Source organism: Acomys minous, assembly GCF_964271855.1.
Source record: "Acomys minous genome assembly, chromosome: 6".
Taxonomy (NCBI): Eukaryota; Metazoa; Chordata; class Mammalia; order Rodentia; family Muridae; genus Acomys; species Acomys minous.
The window spans coordinates 72,501,543-72,516,451 of record NC_140487.1 but is presented as its reverse complement, the minus strand read 5'-3'; the positions used below and the strand labels follow the sequence as shown (position 1 = coordinate 72,516,451).

At 45.5% G+C, this 14,909-nt stretch overlaps 1 protein-coding gene across 8 annotated transcripts in view; it reads left to right on the top strand.

Moving 5' to 3' along the window:
- Positions 1 to 14,909, top strand: part of CALD1 (caldesmon 1) — a 181,940-nt gene that overhangs the window by 142,809 nt on the left and 24,222 nt on the right. For 5 of the 8 annotated variants that reach the window (XM_084787028.1, XM_084787032.1, XM_084787030.1 and 2 more), the window contains 4 exons: positions 2,163 to 2,309; positions 5,507 to 6,479; positions 7,726 to 7,809; positions 12,895 to 13,040. In XM_084787028.1, the coding sequence (XP_084643154.1) occupies positions 2,163 to 2,309; positions 5,507 to 6,479; positions 7,726 to 7,809; positions 12,895 to 13,040 (1,350 nt within the window). The remainder of the gene's footprint in view (positions 1 to 2,162; positions 2,310 to 5,506; positions 6,480 to 7,725; positions 7,810 to 12,894; positions 13,041 to 14,909) is intronic. The other 3 variants (XM_084787035.1, XM_084787033.1, XM_084787034.1) reach the window with 2 other exon arrangements.

The window sequence follows — 14,909 nt, the reverse complement described above, 5'->3', positions numbered from 1 at the left end:
TCACTCCTCCAGTGAAGGGTGGCTGTGACCTGGCCATGGCAGCAAAACTAGTCAGTCATGCAGCCAAACGCAGTCAGCATCCGCGAAGGCTGCAGAGCAGGTGGGAGGCAGAGAGCGATGACATCTCAGATACATTGGGAAGCACCAGCTTTAATTTGATTGCTTTATGCTTTTAGCATGGGGGTGCCCCCACATGTACCTTTCACACCAGCTGTGTGTCTCAGAAGAAGACGGCTCCAAAGCAGATGTGCTTTCTCGCCTGGTCTGGAGTATTCCTGTTTGATGAGCCCGAGAAGCAGTTCTTAAGGACTTATTTCTCTCCACTCTGGTTAGAGCAGTCTACTGAGAAATAAGCCAAAGAAAGATTAGGTCAAGAATCTGAAGGTTGAAGCCAAGCCATTGGAAAGGGCTCTCTCTGGCGAATGGCACCATCAGTGAATTAGAAGGGAACATTTTTCTGTGCCATGTTGTCACCTCATACTCTGAACACGCCTGGGCTCGAACTCATCTCTCCTTGCAGGGCTGCTCCGTAACTTGTCTAACAAGATGATAGGCTGTGTGGTACCATGCTCTAGCCTAACACAGCCAGTATTCCTATTTGATTTCCACACAGTTAGAGGCAAAGAAACTTATGACATGCTGACGGAAGGGCTAAATAGTCCTGAAAGAGCCTTTCTGAGAATCAAGTTTTCTGGCTATTAGTCTACTCAAAAATTGATTCTACTCCTCCCTCCGTATTTGTGGGAAATGACCATTCAGTTTAATAGAATATATCATAGATATATAGACAGAATACACACCCGTACATGGAGTGACACTATTTATACTGATATTGACACACTAGATTAGTAAGTATAAAGTCAAATTTTCTGAAGTAACAAAAAGCAAGGGAACCAACCTCTAGAATTTTTAATATTCATAGTATTATTGAAGTAAAAAAAAGACACAGATGAAAGTACTGTATCTAAGACTACACATGCCTGGCTTATCAATAGAACAGGATCAAACTACCATCAGTCACATACGATGGACTGTTTGCTTATGGTTCTGATATTTTGTTCTCTTTCATTTGAAAATGTATTTATTTTTATAGTTACATACAAATTAAAAGTTTGTGCCCACTTAGGGGCATCTCTTGATTTGGGTGGGGGAGATAACTCTGTGGTTAAAGCCCCTACCACATAAGGAGGAAGACTGGGGTTCAAATCCCACATAAGGGTAGGTTGGCATGTAATTCTGGCGTGATGCAAGTTAGCTAGCTGGTCATATGGGCGAACTGTGGGTTCAACTAAGAGACCCTGCTTCAAAGAATAAGATGGAAAGCCATCAAGGAAGACCTGACACCAGCCTCAGGGCTCCCATATGTATGTGTACACATACACATGCAAACGCACATATACACACATGTACAAACAGCACAGCATATAGTTGTCAGGAGACTAATCCATGTTTTAGGTAGCCGACACTCTTTCACAATGCATATACTTTGAAGCCACCTACCAATGGTCAATGACACACAGACACACACAGACACACACAGACACACACACAGACACACACATGCACACACACACACACACACACACACACACACACACACACACACACACTGGCATGAAGTACCTGAAGATAAAAACAAAAGCTGACCACAGAAGATATCCAGTATCCTCAATTTTAGTGAACTGCTTTGGCTTAGTGGCACCAGAGTCTTGGTGTAGCAGGGTGACTGGATTCCCTGCCGGTCTTTGCGTTGGAGCTGGCTCTTGTTCACTCAGCGTATCGAATTCTTCTTAATACATGTTTTGATTATTTGGGTTCAATACTTGCTATTTCCACTTCTAAATCTTGTATGTGATAATCAGCTCAGGGCAGGAATCCAAATATGCTAACCCACAGTCTCCAAAGGCAGCCTGCTTTGGTGTAGATGTTCTGGTTTATTTGACCAATGCAAATTATCCCAAGTCATTGGATTGATTAGTGCTTTGCAAGTACGGGGAAAAAAAAGCTTGAAACAAATTGGCTGGGTCTCCAAACTTGAGAAAGTGAAACATCCCTTTAGGACCCTGGTCCACTAGGAGTCATTCCAAGCTGTTTGGCCAGGACATCAATGACAGCAGGTGTCAGCTGGCATGCTCAGGAGCCTGTCTTTATTAATGTTACAGAATTGCCTACCAGAGGAACGATGATGACGAAGAAGAGGCCGCCAGGGAACGGCGCCGCCGAGCCCGACAGGAAAGGCTGCGGCAGAAACAAGAGGAAGAGTCCTTGGGACAGGTGGCCGACCAGGTGGAGGGCCATGGCCAGAACAGGTAGGTACTGCCTTCCTCTCCCTCGGAGCACCTCTGGGTTCTTCCTTTGCCTGCTGCACAGCTGAGTGGAATTTGCTAGCAGATCATTCCCTTCTCGGACAAACTCAACCATTATTGGTTGGTTTTGGTTTCGTTGAGATGGGTTTTTAGCTCAGTATCGCAAGCCAGAACTCACTATGTAGCCCAGGCTCTGTGTAGTCTGGGTTTGTTTCTTTTATTTAGTGTATGTTAAGAGGAGGCTGGTAGTAGCTCCATTAACTTGGTCTATTAAAACAAAAACAAAAACAAAAAAACTTCAAGGGAAAGATCATGGCCTCCTCAGCTCATTTCCTAGGGTGGTCTTGCAAATGTTGATGCAGAAGGCAAGTTTAATATAATGTTTAGGTAGACAATAGAAACCTGGGTTGTTGGTAATTAGTTCCTGGTTGGGGGAGGAAAAGGAATGGGGCAGGTGTGAGGGCTGGGCTTCACTCACTCACTTTGAACCCCAGCTTGTCAAATTGTGTTCCTTCACTTTAAAAAGCGCAACCACAGCTCCCTTTGAAGAGCACTGCTCAACTGCAGAGAAATGGGAGCCCATGCAAAGCCCCAACACCATGCACATAGTAAGCACGCCATACAGAGTGCTCTTGCCAGAGCCTCACATAAAGGGGGCAACGTGGCCATTTGTTGCCCTTTTCCACTCTTAAGCTGTTCTTCTTCTGAAAATCTTGTCTCTGGCCTGGGATTACAGCACTCTGGGAGGTCTAGCACATGAAGCCCTGGGTTTGAGTCTCAGCCCAACAGGAAAATCAGCAGCATATAGATAGGTCTTGTTTTAAACTTTCACTTCATTTCAACTTTAATTTTATCAGTAGCTATTTTATGAGATTGCCTAAATTTAGAATTATTTTGCCAAGCATGGCAGTACACACCTCTAACCCTAGCGTTCAATAGGTAGAAGCAGGAGTATCAGGCGGAGTTCATGGTCAACCTTGGCTTTTTGGTGAGTGCAAGGCTAGCCTGGGCTACGTGAGACTCTGTGACCAAAAAAAAAAAAAAAAAAAAAAAAAAAAAAAAACTAAAAAAAAATTTTTTTAGGGAAAATAAATATATTCAGGTCTGAGAATGTGGTTTCTTGCAGGCATATTAATTAACTACAAGTATAGTCTTCTTGGGTCTAGCCTGCCCTAACTGGTACTTAACTTCTACTGATGATTGTTACCATGATTTAAAAAAAAAAAAAGCAAAGAAAGGCTCAGTAGAGTCTGTTGATCTCCTAACAGTATTTTTGTCTGGCTAGCACTTTGGACTTTTCAATAGCTTTTAAAAAACATTAGAACTCAGTTGACCCAAGTGTCCTATGCATAGGCGTTTTCCATTGACACCTCTTCGGCCAGTTCTCTGTATTTCTATTAATATATAATCTGTATATGGCTAATTCACAGCGACAGAGTCTTACAGTGACAGCAGAGGCCAAAAAACTCTTAAAATCTAGGCTTTCCTTTGCCATATTTTGTTGTTAAATATGAAATGTGTTTTTCCAAAACCAAGTGAACTTGAACATCAGAAGAGCCAAGTTTGGCATGAACCATGAAATTTGATGGAGTTTCTAAACATCTCGAGACATATGCTTCCAGCTCTGGTCACAGTTCTGGTATCACATGACTGGTAATTCCAGCAAGGAGGGGCCAACGCCCTTGGTCTGGGCAGTGTCCAGCACCTGGAACAGTGAGTGAGGTGATGGACATGCTACAGTTTGCATTTTCCTCTTTTTTTCCTTCTTTTAAAAATAAACACTGGATTTAGCCAGTCTTTACCCATTAGAGAAAAGGAGAAAAAGCCCTTTATTCTTGGAAATCTCTACAAAGAAGTTAGATTGTCTTTGCTAGTTATGGTAATGTTGTTGCTATGACAATTTTCATATTTTAACCCTGTGTACTAGAGCACTGCGGATATTTTTGGTGTCCTGAATAAGGTGCTCTTCATCTTATTTTTATTTTTATTACTTTTATTTTTTAGTATTTTTTTAAAGAGAGGGTCTCACCGTGTATTCCTTGCTGTCTTGGAACTCGCTATGTAAACTAGGCTGGCCTCAAACTCACAGAGCTCCGTCTGCCTCTGCCTTCCACGCTAGGATTAAAGAAGTGTGCCACCACACCTGGCTCTCCACCTTTTTTAAAGGACTGAACCTGGGGTCCACTGATTCAGTGAGCTGCAATTAAAGGTGTGTGCCACCACACCTGGATCTGTACCTTTTTAAAAGGCAGAGTCTCTCACTGAACCTGGGGTCCACTGATTCAGTGAGCCACAGGGCTTCTCTTGTCTTTCTTTCCCCCTTGGCTCTGTGCCCCCCCTACCAACCCAGAGCCTGCTGAACTCCAACAGAGCTGGCAAGCATCGAGAATATCCACCCGTTTAACTGCTTTCCCATGGGCACATCATTTACGTTTACCTGTCGCTGGTTACCTAGTCCTGACTAAGTACAAGGAAGGGCAGAGGGTAGGAAATGCCGTCCTTGGCTGGCAATCATCACCCCATGAACTGTGGAGGACACTTCGATGTCGCCATAGCGAAGATTGTTGGTGTGACTGTAGAAGCCCCACGCTACATGGAGTCTTCCCCCTCTAAGTACCTCAGGCCCCACCAATCAGAGCAGGAGTGCGTCAGTGGCACAAATATGAAACTATGCCCCTCACAGAATTCACTCATTATTCTGACTTGACCCTTGTTATAACTGGGATCCACAGCGGCACAGATGCTGAAATCAAGGTTTAAGCCCAAGGTAATCCCAAGAAACAGTGGTAGGGGTGTAGGTAAGTGAGACAGGGGAGACAGGGCAACCAAGTCAAAGTTGCTTTTTGGCATCAGTGACCACTGTGGGTATCTGGAACATAACTCTAGTAAGAGCCACGACTGTAGAATTATGCTTCGAAACAGAGAAAGGCCGAGGTGTTTATATGATGATGCTCCTCAGCTCTTGTTGGGTGACATGAATACTCAGAGCTCCTACAGCAAATTGAGGGGGACACAGTGGCCTGAGAAAGTCCAAGAGCAAAGAGTTGGATTGGCTCAGTTGGAAGCCAGTCAGGCAAGCGTAGACTGGTAACATCCAGGGGGTTATGAGCTGGATACTGCAGGCACCTGCTCTGGCTGCAGGTGGCTCTATACGGTTGATTAACCATGGAGTCTTTGGTGTTGTTCCTTCTGTCACGCAGTGTCCCTGATGAGGAGTCTAAGCCAGCCACTGCACACACTCAGGTAGAAGGTGACGAGGAGGCTGCCTTACAGGAGCGCCTGGCTAGGCGAGAAGAGAGACGTCAAAAGCGCCTTCAGGAAGCCTTAGAGCGTCAGAAGGAGTTTGACCCCACCATCACAGATGCCAGCCTCTCAGTCTCGAGCAGAAAGATGCAAAACGACACGGCAGAAAACGAGCCAGCAGAGAAGGAAGACAAAAGAGAGAGCCGCCCGGGACGGTATGAGGTGGAAGAAACAGAAGTAGTCATCAGCTCCTACCGGAAGAACAACTATGAGGATGCTGAAGACAAAAGGAATGAAGAAAAGGAGGAGGAGGAGGAGGAAGAGAAGCTGAAGGGAGGGAGCCTTGTCGAAAATCAGGTAGAGGAGATGGTAGAAGAGAAAACACCAGAAGCCCAAGAGGAAGCCGTGGTGATGGTATTAGAAAATGGGCAAGTCGGTGCAGAGGAGTCCAAAGTAGAGGAGGATAGGGAAGAGGACACAGAGCAGAGAGCCCATGGACCAAAGATGGAGGAGGAGGAGGAAGAGAGAGAGAGAGCTGAGGCAGAGCGGCTGAGGTTGGAAGCAGAAGAAAGAGAAAGACTCAAAGCTGAGCAGGAAAGAAAGGTAGCAGAGGAACAGGCAAGGATCGAGGCCGAACAAAAAGCCGCTGCAGAAGCAAGGGAGCGGAGGGAGGCGGAGGAGCGGGCAAGGGTTGAGGAGGAGCGGAGACGGGTGGCGGAGGAGGAGCAGAAGGCCAAGGCGGCCGCGGAGGAGGAGGAGAAGGCGAGGATAGAGGAGCAAAAGCGAAAAAAGCAGCTAGAGGAGCAAAGGAGTGAGACGCAAGAGGCCAAGGCTGAGGGGAGGAAGGGAGGTGAGAAAACAGACAGGAAAGGGGCGAATGAAAGGAAAGGCCGAGAAGACAGACCTCAGACAGCTGTCCCAAAGACGCAGGTACAGTACGCACCCGTGCACTACCGTGTGATGCCTGTGCCTCGTGAGAGATGACACGCACACCAGACTTGGGGCTGAGGGCCTCGTGCACATCGACGCACGTGCTTGAACATTTGGCAAGTTGTTCATTTTTTTTTTCCCCCAGACCATAGCAATACCCAAGCAGGAAGCCACTGAACCATGGCTAAGTATGCAGCCAACCAAATTAATGGGACAACCAGAAAGAAATTAACTTCTTTCTGCTTGGGTATTATGGTTGTAAAAAAAAAAATGAATTAACCCAAAGATGCTGAATGTGGTGGGCTTTGTCATCTTGTTTCTGCATCTGTATCTGAACTCCCTTCTTCTGACATCTTCCCTGGGTATACATGAGGCAAGAGGCCTTATACTTCCCACTTCACTCTGGTGTTTGATAGTCTCTTTTTTTTTTTTTTTAAATTAGGGGTGGAGAGTTGAAATAAGGAATTAAGTCCAGACATGTAGTCTTAGGGAGAAAAAAAATATAAATCCTTTTAAATCAACTGTAATAGAGGGAAAGGAGACTGTTTAGAACTCCACCCAACAAGACCAAAACAAAACAAAACATCCAAAAGCCAGCCTTGCCATCATGTAGACCTGGGTTTCATGTAGACTTGCAGGAAATTATGCCTCTGGGGCAGGGCCAGTTAACAGTTGATGGGCAATTAAGAGCATGCCGTTTGCTCTCTGTTTTGCCATGAGGGTAAGCACAAGGAAAAATGGGAACCGTAGTTTGGGAAGGAAGTGTACCGTACAAACTCTCCGTGGGTTTTCTTTCTCTCATCTGCAAGGCTGCATTAGAAACCCCTTTGTAAGAGCTGTAAAAGAAAACAGAAATGCTTGCACGTTCACCTCTCTGGAGTGAACCCCCTGCCACTGCACTGCCTGAAGCTGTCCTTCACCCCTGCTTCTGTGCCAAGGGCTCACACACGTGGCTCTGATTGAGAAACTCGTGAGCAGGGTGTAAATATGTGGGCCACCATGCCATGCTAGATGCCAGTGAGCACACAGGAGGCACAGGAGGAAAACTAGGGCGGGGTGGGCCACAGCACACCTGCTGACAGAGCCACTGGCACCAGGTACCACTGGCACCAAGGGGTCTGCGTATGGCACTAAAGACAGCTGCAGAGACCTCACAGCCCACACAGAGTGATCCGAGCACCCTCTCACTCTTGTAAGCTAGAAAGGGCTTCTGTGTGCGTGAGTGACCGTCACCATTCTTGTAAAGGAAAAAGAAGAAGAAAAGGGAGCCAAAGGGCCAGCTCAGAGACAAACATCCCAAGACAACAAGCCCGCCTTCAGAAAGGAAGAGGTAAATGTCGTTGAGAACCCTCATTTCCTACAGCCACTCTCAAAGCAGCAATCCTGGTTCTAATCCCGGAATTGCAAGCCCTCCCTGTGGTTGTCAGACCATGGCTGGTGAGTTATTTATTGACTGATGAGAAAGTGTAGAGTGTCCCAGACCTGATTCATCCGGCTGGGGGCGTGGCCCAGTGAGTAAAGTGCTGGTCATTCAAGCAGCAGGATTTGAGTTCGCGTCTCCAACACCCACATAAAAAAGCTTGAGCGTGGTGTAGGGAAGTGTCTGTAAGTCCAGCTTTGGGGAGCAAAGACAGAAGGACCACTAGGGCACCCCCAAAGATTCATTGGCAGCTATTCTAGCCAAGCAGTGAGCTCAAATTCATCAAAAGACCTTGCCTCAAAAACTAAGGCAGACAGCAGCAGGTCACGTCCCAAATCAACCTGTGCCTTGTACCCATGCACACATGCACACTTGTACACACACATGCTCATACACACACACACATACACACACACACACACACAGAGGCACACATGTACAGAGAAATTCCTACACACTCATACACCACACACAAATACTTGATTTTCCATAGTTTTCAAAAGGAAAAGAAATGGAATCGAAAGCATCTGAGGGCATATAGGCAGTAGTAGTTCAGCACTCTCCTTCAAATTGTCTTTCTTAGTGTGTGTCACAGTCAAGAACTTGGACAGCCTTGCTCCTTAGTCTTGCCCGCTTCCTACTCCTACAGTGCGACTTTGGTTTCCGGGAACCCTTCTCTGCTTGCATTTCAATCATGAAATAGTTCCAGCTGGTTTTAATTAACGCTTTAACTTTCTCAAGAAAAAGCACCCTCCCCCTGCCAACCTAAATCACAGTAGAAAATTTGGTGAGCTGAAGGTGATCTAAACGGTTTTCAAAAAGGGAAGTTTGGCCAAATCCTCTGCATTGCATTTACGAGGCACACGTGCACAGCAGAGCAGGTGCCAGGGTGTTTGTAGCTAAGTAAAAGAGGCTTCGGCACACCGACTGCCCTCGGACTCCAGCATGGGCCATGGCAGAAAGCCTTGCCTCTTTCTAATTCTCCTGCCTGTGCTAGCCTCAAGTGACACTGCAAATTGCCATGTTATCCAGTAAGTTCCAGTAGTTAGATGTGGTGAAACAGAGCCACCAGACATAGAAGTGCCTGAATTTTGGTGTCCAAGAGACCAATAAAAGGATCTGTATCCATTAGATACTGGCTCAACGGATTCTTGCTACAGTTCTCTGTTAGAGCATCCATTAAAAAAAATCCAGAACTGTAAAGAAAATTCCACAGGTAGGAAATAGATGGCCATATGGGTGGTTTTCTTGGGTGGCTTTGTAATATTCACCTAAGAAGAAAGACCCTGTAAGTCTTCAAGTAAGATTTACGGTCCTCTCACTTCTAATAGAACTTGTGGTTTGAGCATGTGCATTGGCTCTCTGAGGGAGGGAGAGAGTACAAATGCTGATGACCCGGAAACTGGGTTTAGCTCTACCAGGCAGCTAAGGAAACGGTTGGACACACTGGAATGAGTAAAGGCCCCTCTACACAAGAATGCTCAGAACAAAACTCAAATAGTAGCATCCTACCTGGGAAGAAGGCGTGAGATCTGCCATTCAGTCATGAAATGTGGGGAAGGGGAGGCTGTGGTAAAAACCCTGGGTGTGTGAAAGTTACTTCATTTAGCCCAGATAATGATTTACTTTTAATGGTCAAAGCATCCCACGCCTACGCATGCATGTCTGAGTCAGAGAGTCTCTTCCCTAGTCATCCGTCTGCCTCTTTCCAGATAAGGCGAAGTCCATGGTATCAGTTGAACACTCCTGGGAAGAGCTCATTTCAAGCCTGCCTTTATCCCTTTCCCAGTTTGCCCCACGGTGCATTGCAGCTCTCATAACTTCTGGCCTCCTTTTTATACCAGGCTAGATAATCTTCTCCAATCAGACTTTCCAAAAGATCAGTTTTAACACTTTAACATTGTAGAGATAAACTGGTGACTGAATGGATAAAGTTCCCCCTTCCAAGCTGGATTTGTGCATTAGGTAGGCAGCTTTAAATAACTCCTTCCTTTTCTTTCTTTCTTTCTTTCTTTCTTTCTTTCTTTCTTTCTTTCTTTCTTTCTTTTTTTTTTTTTTTTGTCACATAAAAGCAAACAGAAGAAACCTTCCCTGGCAGGGATCCGTGCAGCATAAGCAGGCTAGGTCAACCACAAGTAAACACAAACATTCCACTGGCCTTCCAGGGGAAACATTTCCCAAAGTCCCTCCAGGGCTCTAAAACACAAACAAATAAACAATCTAGTTGGTTTCTTTCTTGGATTTTAACAAAACAAAAGTCCCAAGCAAAACAAAACAGGAACAATTTTTAAAAACAAAACAAAAAAAAACCAGTTTTTAGCAGAGAGTCTTTTGTGACTTGGAACTTGCTGTCCCTGCCACCTAGGCCCATGTGTTCTAAACATGCGGCACATCCTTCACACGCAGATGCACCCAGCACACGGTTAAGAATGATTCAGCGACTTTAAGCCCTAGCCTAAGCTATCTGCCCAAGGTCTGAGTTGTCTGTGAAAAAAAAAAAAATTTGAGGAGCCAGGAGCCAGGAGGACATCCATGGGGTCAAACAGGGAGCCAGGTGGGGATTTAGGGATCTGAAGCTCACAAAGGTGTGTTAGCGGTGGTCTGAAAGCCTGCAGCTCATGCCCGACCCTGGCTGCCATCTGGGACTTCATCGTGCAGAACAGCACAGCACAGGGACTCCTGTCCCAGGCGGGGCCACCTGCTCCCGTGAGCTTTGGAGTTGTCTCTAAGTTGAGGTCATGCCTCTTAAATTTCCACACCTCTACATGCTCATGCTTTTTTTCTGCCACTCAGTAGCCCAGCTGTGTGGAGTCTCCTCCGACTGCCTTAGAGGCTGTCTTAGGAAGACGCCCACATTGTCTGTGAATGAAGCGTGTTTACTCTTTCAGCACTCATGACCACCTAGGAAGCCTTCAGTAGAGATCTTTCGCTGGAGTGGTAATGTTCCAGTCTAGAAGATGTAGTTCCCAGGGGGCTCAGAAAGCTCTCGCAAGGAACTTGCCATCTAACCCGTTCAATTCTTTCAACTGAAATTAAAAGGTCCTGTGGGGTCATTTTGCTCATTTCTCGGGAGAAAATAATTTTCAGTCAAAGTCAAATCATCATTATTACATTAAGAATGTTTCTAAGGAGATTTTCCATTGAGAAAAGGAGTAGACTTCCCACTACAACCCTTCCCAACAAGTAGGGTGGGGGATGTCCTTCTCATAGACATCTGTTCTTTAAATAAAATTTTTGCCAGTAAATCAGTTAATACCTTTGGGGGAAATGAAAGTATTTCTGACTCCAAAATAGAAGAAATGAGCTAAAAGAAATTTACCTGCACAGTTTCCCCCATAAACCATAAGACGGTTCAGGATTTGTTTCATGGGTACCCCCAGAAATATCTCTCCTTGCCTCTCTATTTGTATTCCCAGATACATATTAACCAAGGTGTGATCTCTAGCCCATGGTTTCTGGGGCTCTATCCAAAACCAGCAGGCCAAAAGGAAAGTATACTGTCTCCTCCTGCCTGTTCAGTGAGTACTGATATGTTCCAGGGAGTGAGGACAGCCACCAAGCAGTCATGATCACGCTGTTGTATAGGTCCCGAGTGTCCTCTTTGTTCATACCCAACCAGGGGCCAAGAGGACAGTAGCAGGATGGGATTTAGGAAGGGATCACTTCATCCAACCATGTCCTGACGAGCGTCCCAGAGAAACTGAGCTGTTAATAGCCCTAGAACCAACCAGCCCCCTTAGCTGCAGACGAATTTCTCAGAGAGGCCACAGCGGCAGGCAGCATTGGAGCTCCCCTCTTTAGCATCACCAAGGGACACCCACGATAGACCTTATCTCGGAGAAAAATCAAAGTCTTAACTAGAGTGGCGTTGTGAATAGTCCATCCACTGTGATTTAATACCATTTAAGGGAGATTATAGGCAAAGGGCTATAAAAGGTAATCTATAACACCGTGTTCTACCTTGTAAAACATGCCTTCTAGGAGTAAATGTTCAGGGGGTGTCAAGAATCCCTGGGAAGCAGTGAGTGGGCAGGTAAAGAGAGATAGTTCTAGACAGCCTAAAAGCCCTACGTTTCTACCATCCTCCTCCCCTCCCCTGAATGTTTCTGCTGGGAACTAGCTATTTGCAACTGTCTTGAAAAAAACAACGGGCATCACTCTGTCCTGCTCACGTCTTATGGCCAGATGAGATAGTCATTTGAACTCTTTGCCCATCTCAAAAGTCACTTTGAAATCATCTGTCTCGTCCTACCATGACAAATTTACAACAAAACAATCACAAAATACTAAAGCTCCCACTTGCCCTCTGCCTAGCCTTTCCTTGTGTGTTCTACAGTGACAACAAACCCACTTCTGGAGGTCTGAGTCTTTCCTCCCAGTGGAAGTCAGTGTGCACCCTAGAGCTGTCCCTATTATCTTCTAGTTTTAGTGGTTTATGTGGCTTCAAACACGATACTAAGTCTTTCCCCTAAAAGTAGCTCATGTGCTACCTCCTTGGGGCACCTTAGTAATTTGACTGACACATCTAAACGGTATTCCCCAGAACTTACAGATCTGGGTCCCCTGCTGGCTTTTCTCTTATTTCTTCCGTATTAGGCCCTTGTCAATTATGTTTCCTTCAGCCAAGAAGAAACTTGGCCATCAAAACCACACCTGTAACTGCGCTTCCTAGAGAGAACTACAAGACACTGATGCTAGGTAGAGTTCCCAGGACTAGATGGTTTCCAGAACCAGTGCTGCACCCCTGAATAAAAACCACAGTGAGACCACAGTGGATCTTGACTTCCTAAAATTATGGTTCAGGTCTTGGCTCCCAGGCCAAAGAACCATGATACAGTCTCTAATCATGTTCATGATTTCTACATCAGGTTCTGGACGGTTGCTCTACCTCAAGTCTACTGAGTTCTTTAAGGGTTGGGGGTTTTCGTAATAACCAATCCAAACCCAGTAAGATGTTTATAGTTATCTCTCTTCTTGATATGTATCCTTGGTTAGGTCAAAGATGAGAAGATTAAAAAGGACAAAGAGCCCAAAGAAGAAGTCAAGGGCTTCTTGGATCGCAAGAAAGGATTTACAGAAATGAAGGCGCAGAACGGAGAATTCATGACACACAAACTTAAACAAACCGAGAATGCTTTCAGGTAAGTCGTGACTGTCTAACAGTCACCGTCTTCTCATGTGTGGGAAGGAGAATCAGTCTCCCTGTCCTGTGCCTAAGGACAGAAAGGAGCTAATCAGACAACATTCTTCTCTTTTGAGATCATTGGCCATTGTCTTAAAGATGCACAGTGAAGCAGGCCCTGCCTCCATGCCACGAACAGGAGACCAGCAATCATTACTCAGTCACAGCTTAATCCTCTTCTATTTCTTCTTCTCTTCTTCCTCCTCTTCTTCCTACGCCTTCTCCTTCTATTTCTCCTCTTCCACCTCCTCCTCCTCCTCCTTTTCCTTCTTTTATAGCAAGGCATATAATGCTTAGTGTTCATGTTTTGACCTAATATGCTCATGTGTATTAAGAAATATAACTGAGATCACTATCATTGGTTCATGTTTTAGATGATGCAGACAACTTCTTTTGAACCTTTCTTGGGACCATTTTTAGTTCATTTTTGTAAAGGTTGTAAATGAGTGTTTCATGAAGCGCAGATTATTCTGTGGTCCAAAAACTTGGGGGCACATTAGGTTAAACCAAATCACATCTCTTTTTCCATAGGATTTTAACAGCCCTCTGTAAACTTACAAGGGAACCAAGGGAGACACTTGCCTTTATTTTCCCATTTTTAAATTAAAATTTAGTTTTTAAACTTATTCACTTTACATTATAGTTCCCTCCCTTGTCTCCTCCCAGCCCTCCCCTCCCTCCCCCTCCCTCTTCCTCCCTGTCCCGATCCCCTAGTCCTCAGAAAAGGGGGGATCCCTCCTCCCCCACCAACTGACCCCAGCCTCAATTTTCATAATTTTTGTTTATCTTCCAGCATCTGCTTAGAATTGGCACCCATAGAAGTAGAGAATGGGACATTCCATACACACACACACACACACACACACACACACACACACACACATACACACACACTAAAGAATACAGTAAGAACCTCTAGTTGAATGCTTATCTACCAGCTGAGCTAAAAGCAAGCTACGTTCTTCATGGGCAAAAGCCTGGTGTCTGATTTTCCTTAGACCTAAAAATCTCAAAGGCAGGACAGAACTTTCTGGAAGGTATTTTTTATGTATAGGGCTCTGCTGGTTAAGGTAGAAGTCTGGTCTTCTCCGGATAGTCGTTTCACTCTGGGTCTATGAAGACCGACTTCCTTTCTCAGCGGGGCCCTTACCCCACCTGATATAGTGGCTCCAGACTTTGTAAAGAGCTCACATAGTCCTAAAAGAAAATATAAGCCTGGCCCCTCCTGATGACAAGCATGGGGAATTTCAGGAAGTACCCTACCCTGTGCTGAGATCTTAGCCTCCAACAAATGGCCTTTAATTATACCTTGGCACCATCCCCTCACACATAGGCTAATTAAGTACTGTTTTCCTTCCTGTGATAAAGGCCCCATGTTACTGAGGCTCTGTATCACTGTATATAGATGAAGGAGCCTGGCACTCTTAGCCCGAGTGAATCAGAAACAGTCACCCTCACTGCCCAGGGTTTATAAATCCCTAATTCACAAGTAAAACTGCCTCGATTCCTCACTCCATCATGACCATCTGAGACTCCATTTATTCTAGGGAGGGGGTTGGTTCAAGGGGGCCAGAGAACCACTGCTGGATGTCCAGTGATCAGCCTGCAATGGTGGAACTGCCTTTGCAGCCACTGGGGCCTGCTCCACCACTGCTGGTAGTGCAGGGCACTGGACACTGAACTACAACAGGTGGACGCGAAACCATACTCTATACCACCCTGATGCTAGGAAGCTACCAGCATGTGTCAGCAGAGGCAGTAGAGCCAAAGTCTTCCTCCTGACTTGGTGAAAGTTGACTTGATTATTTTTAAAGTTAGAATTTACTTT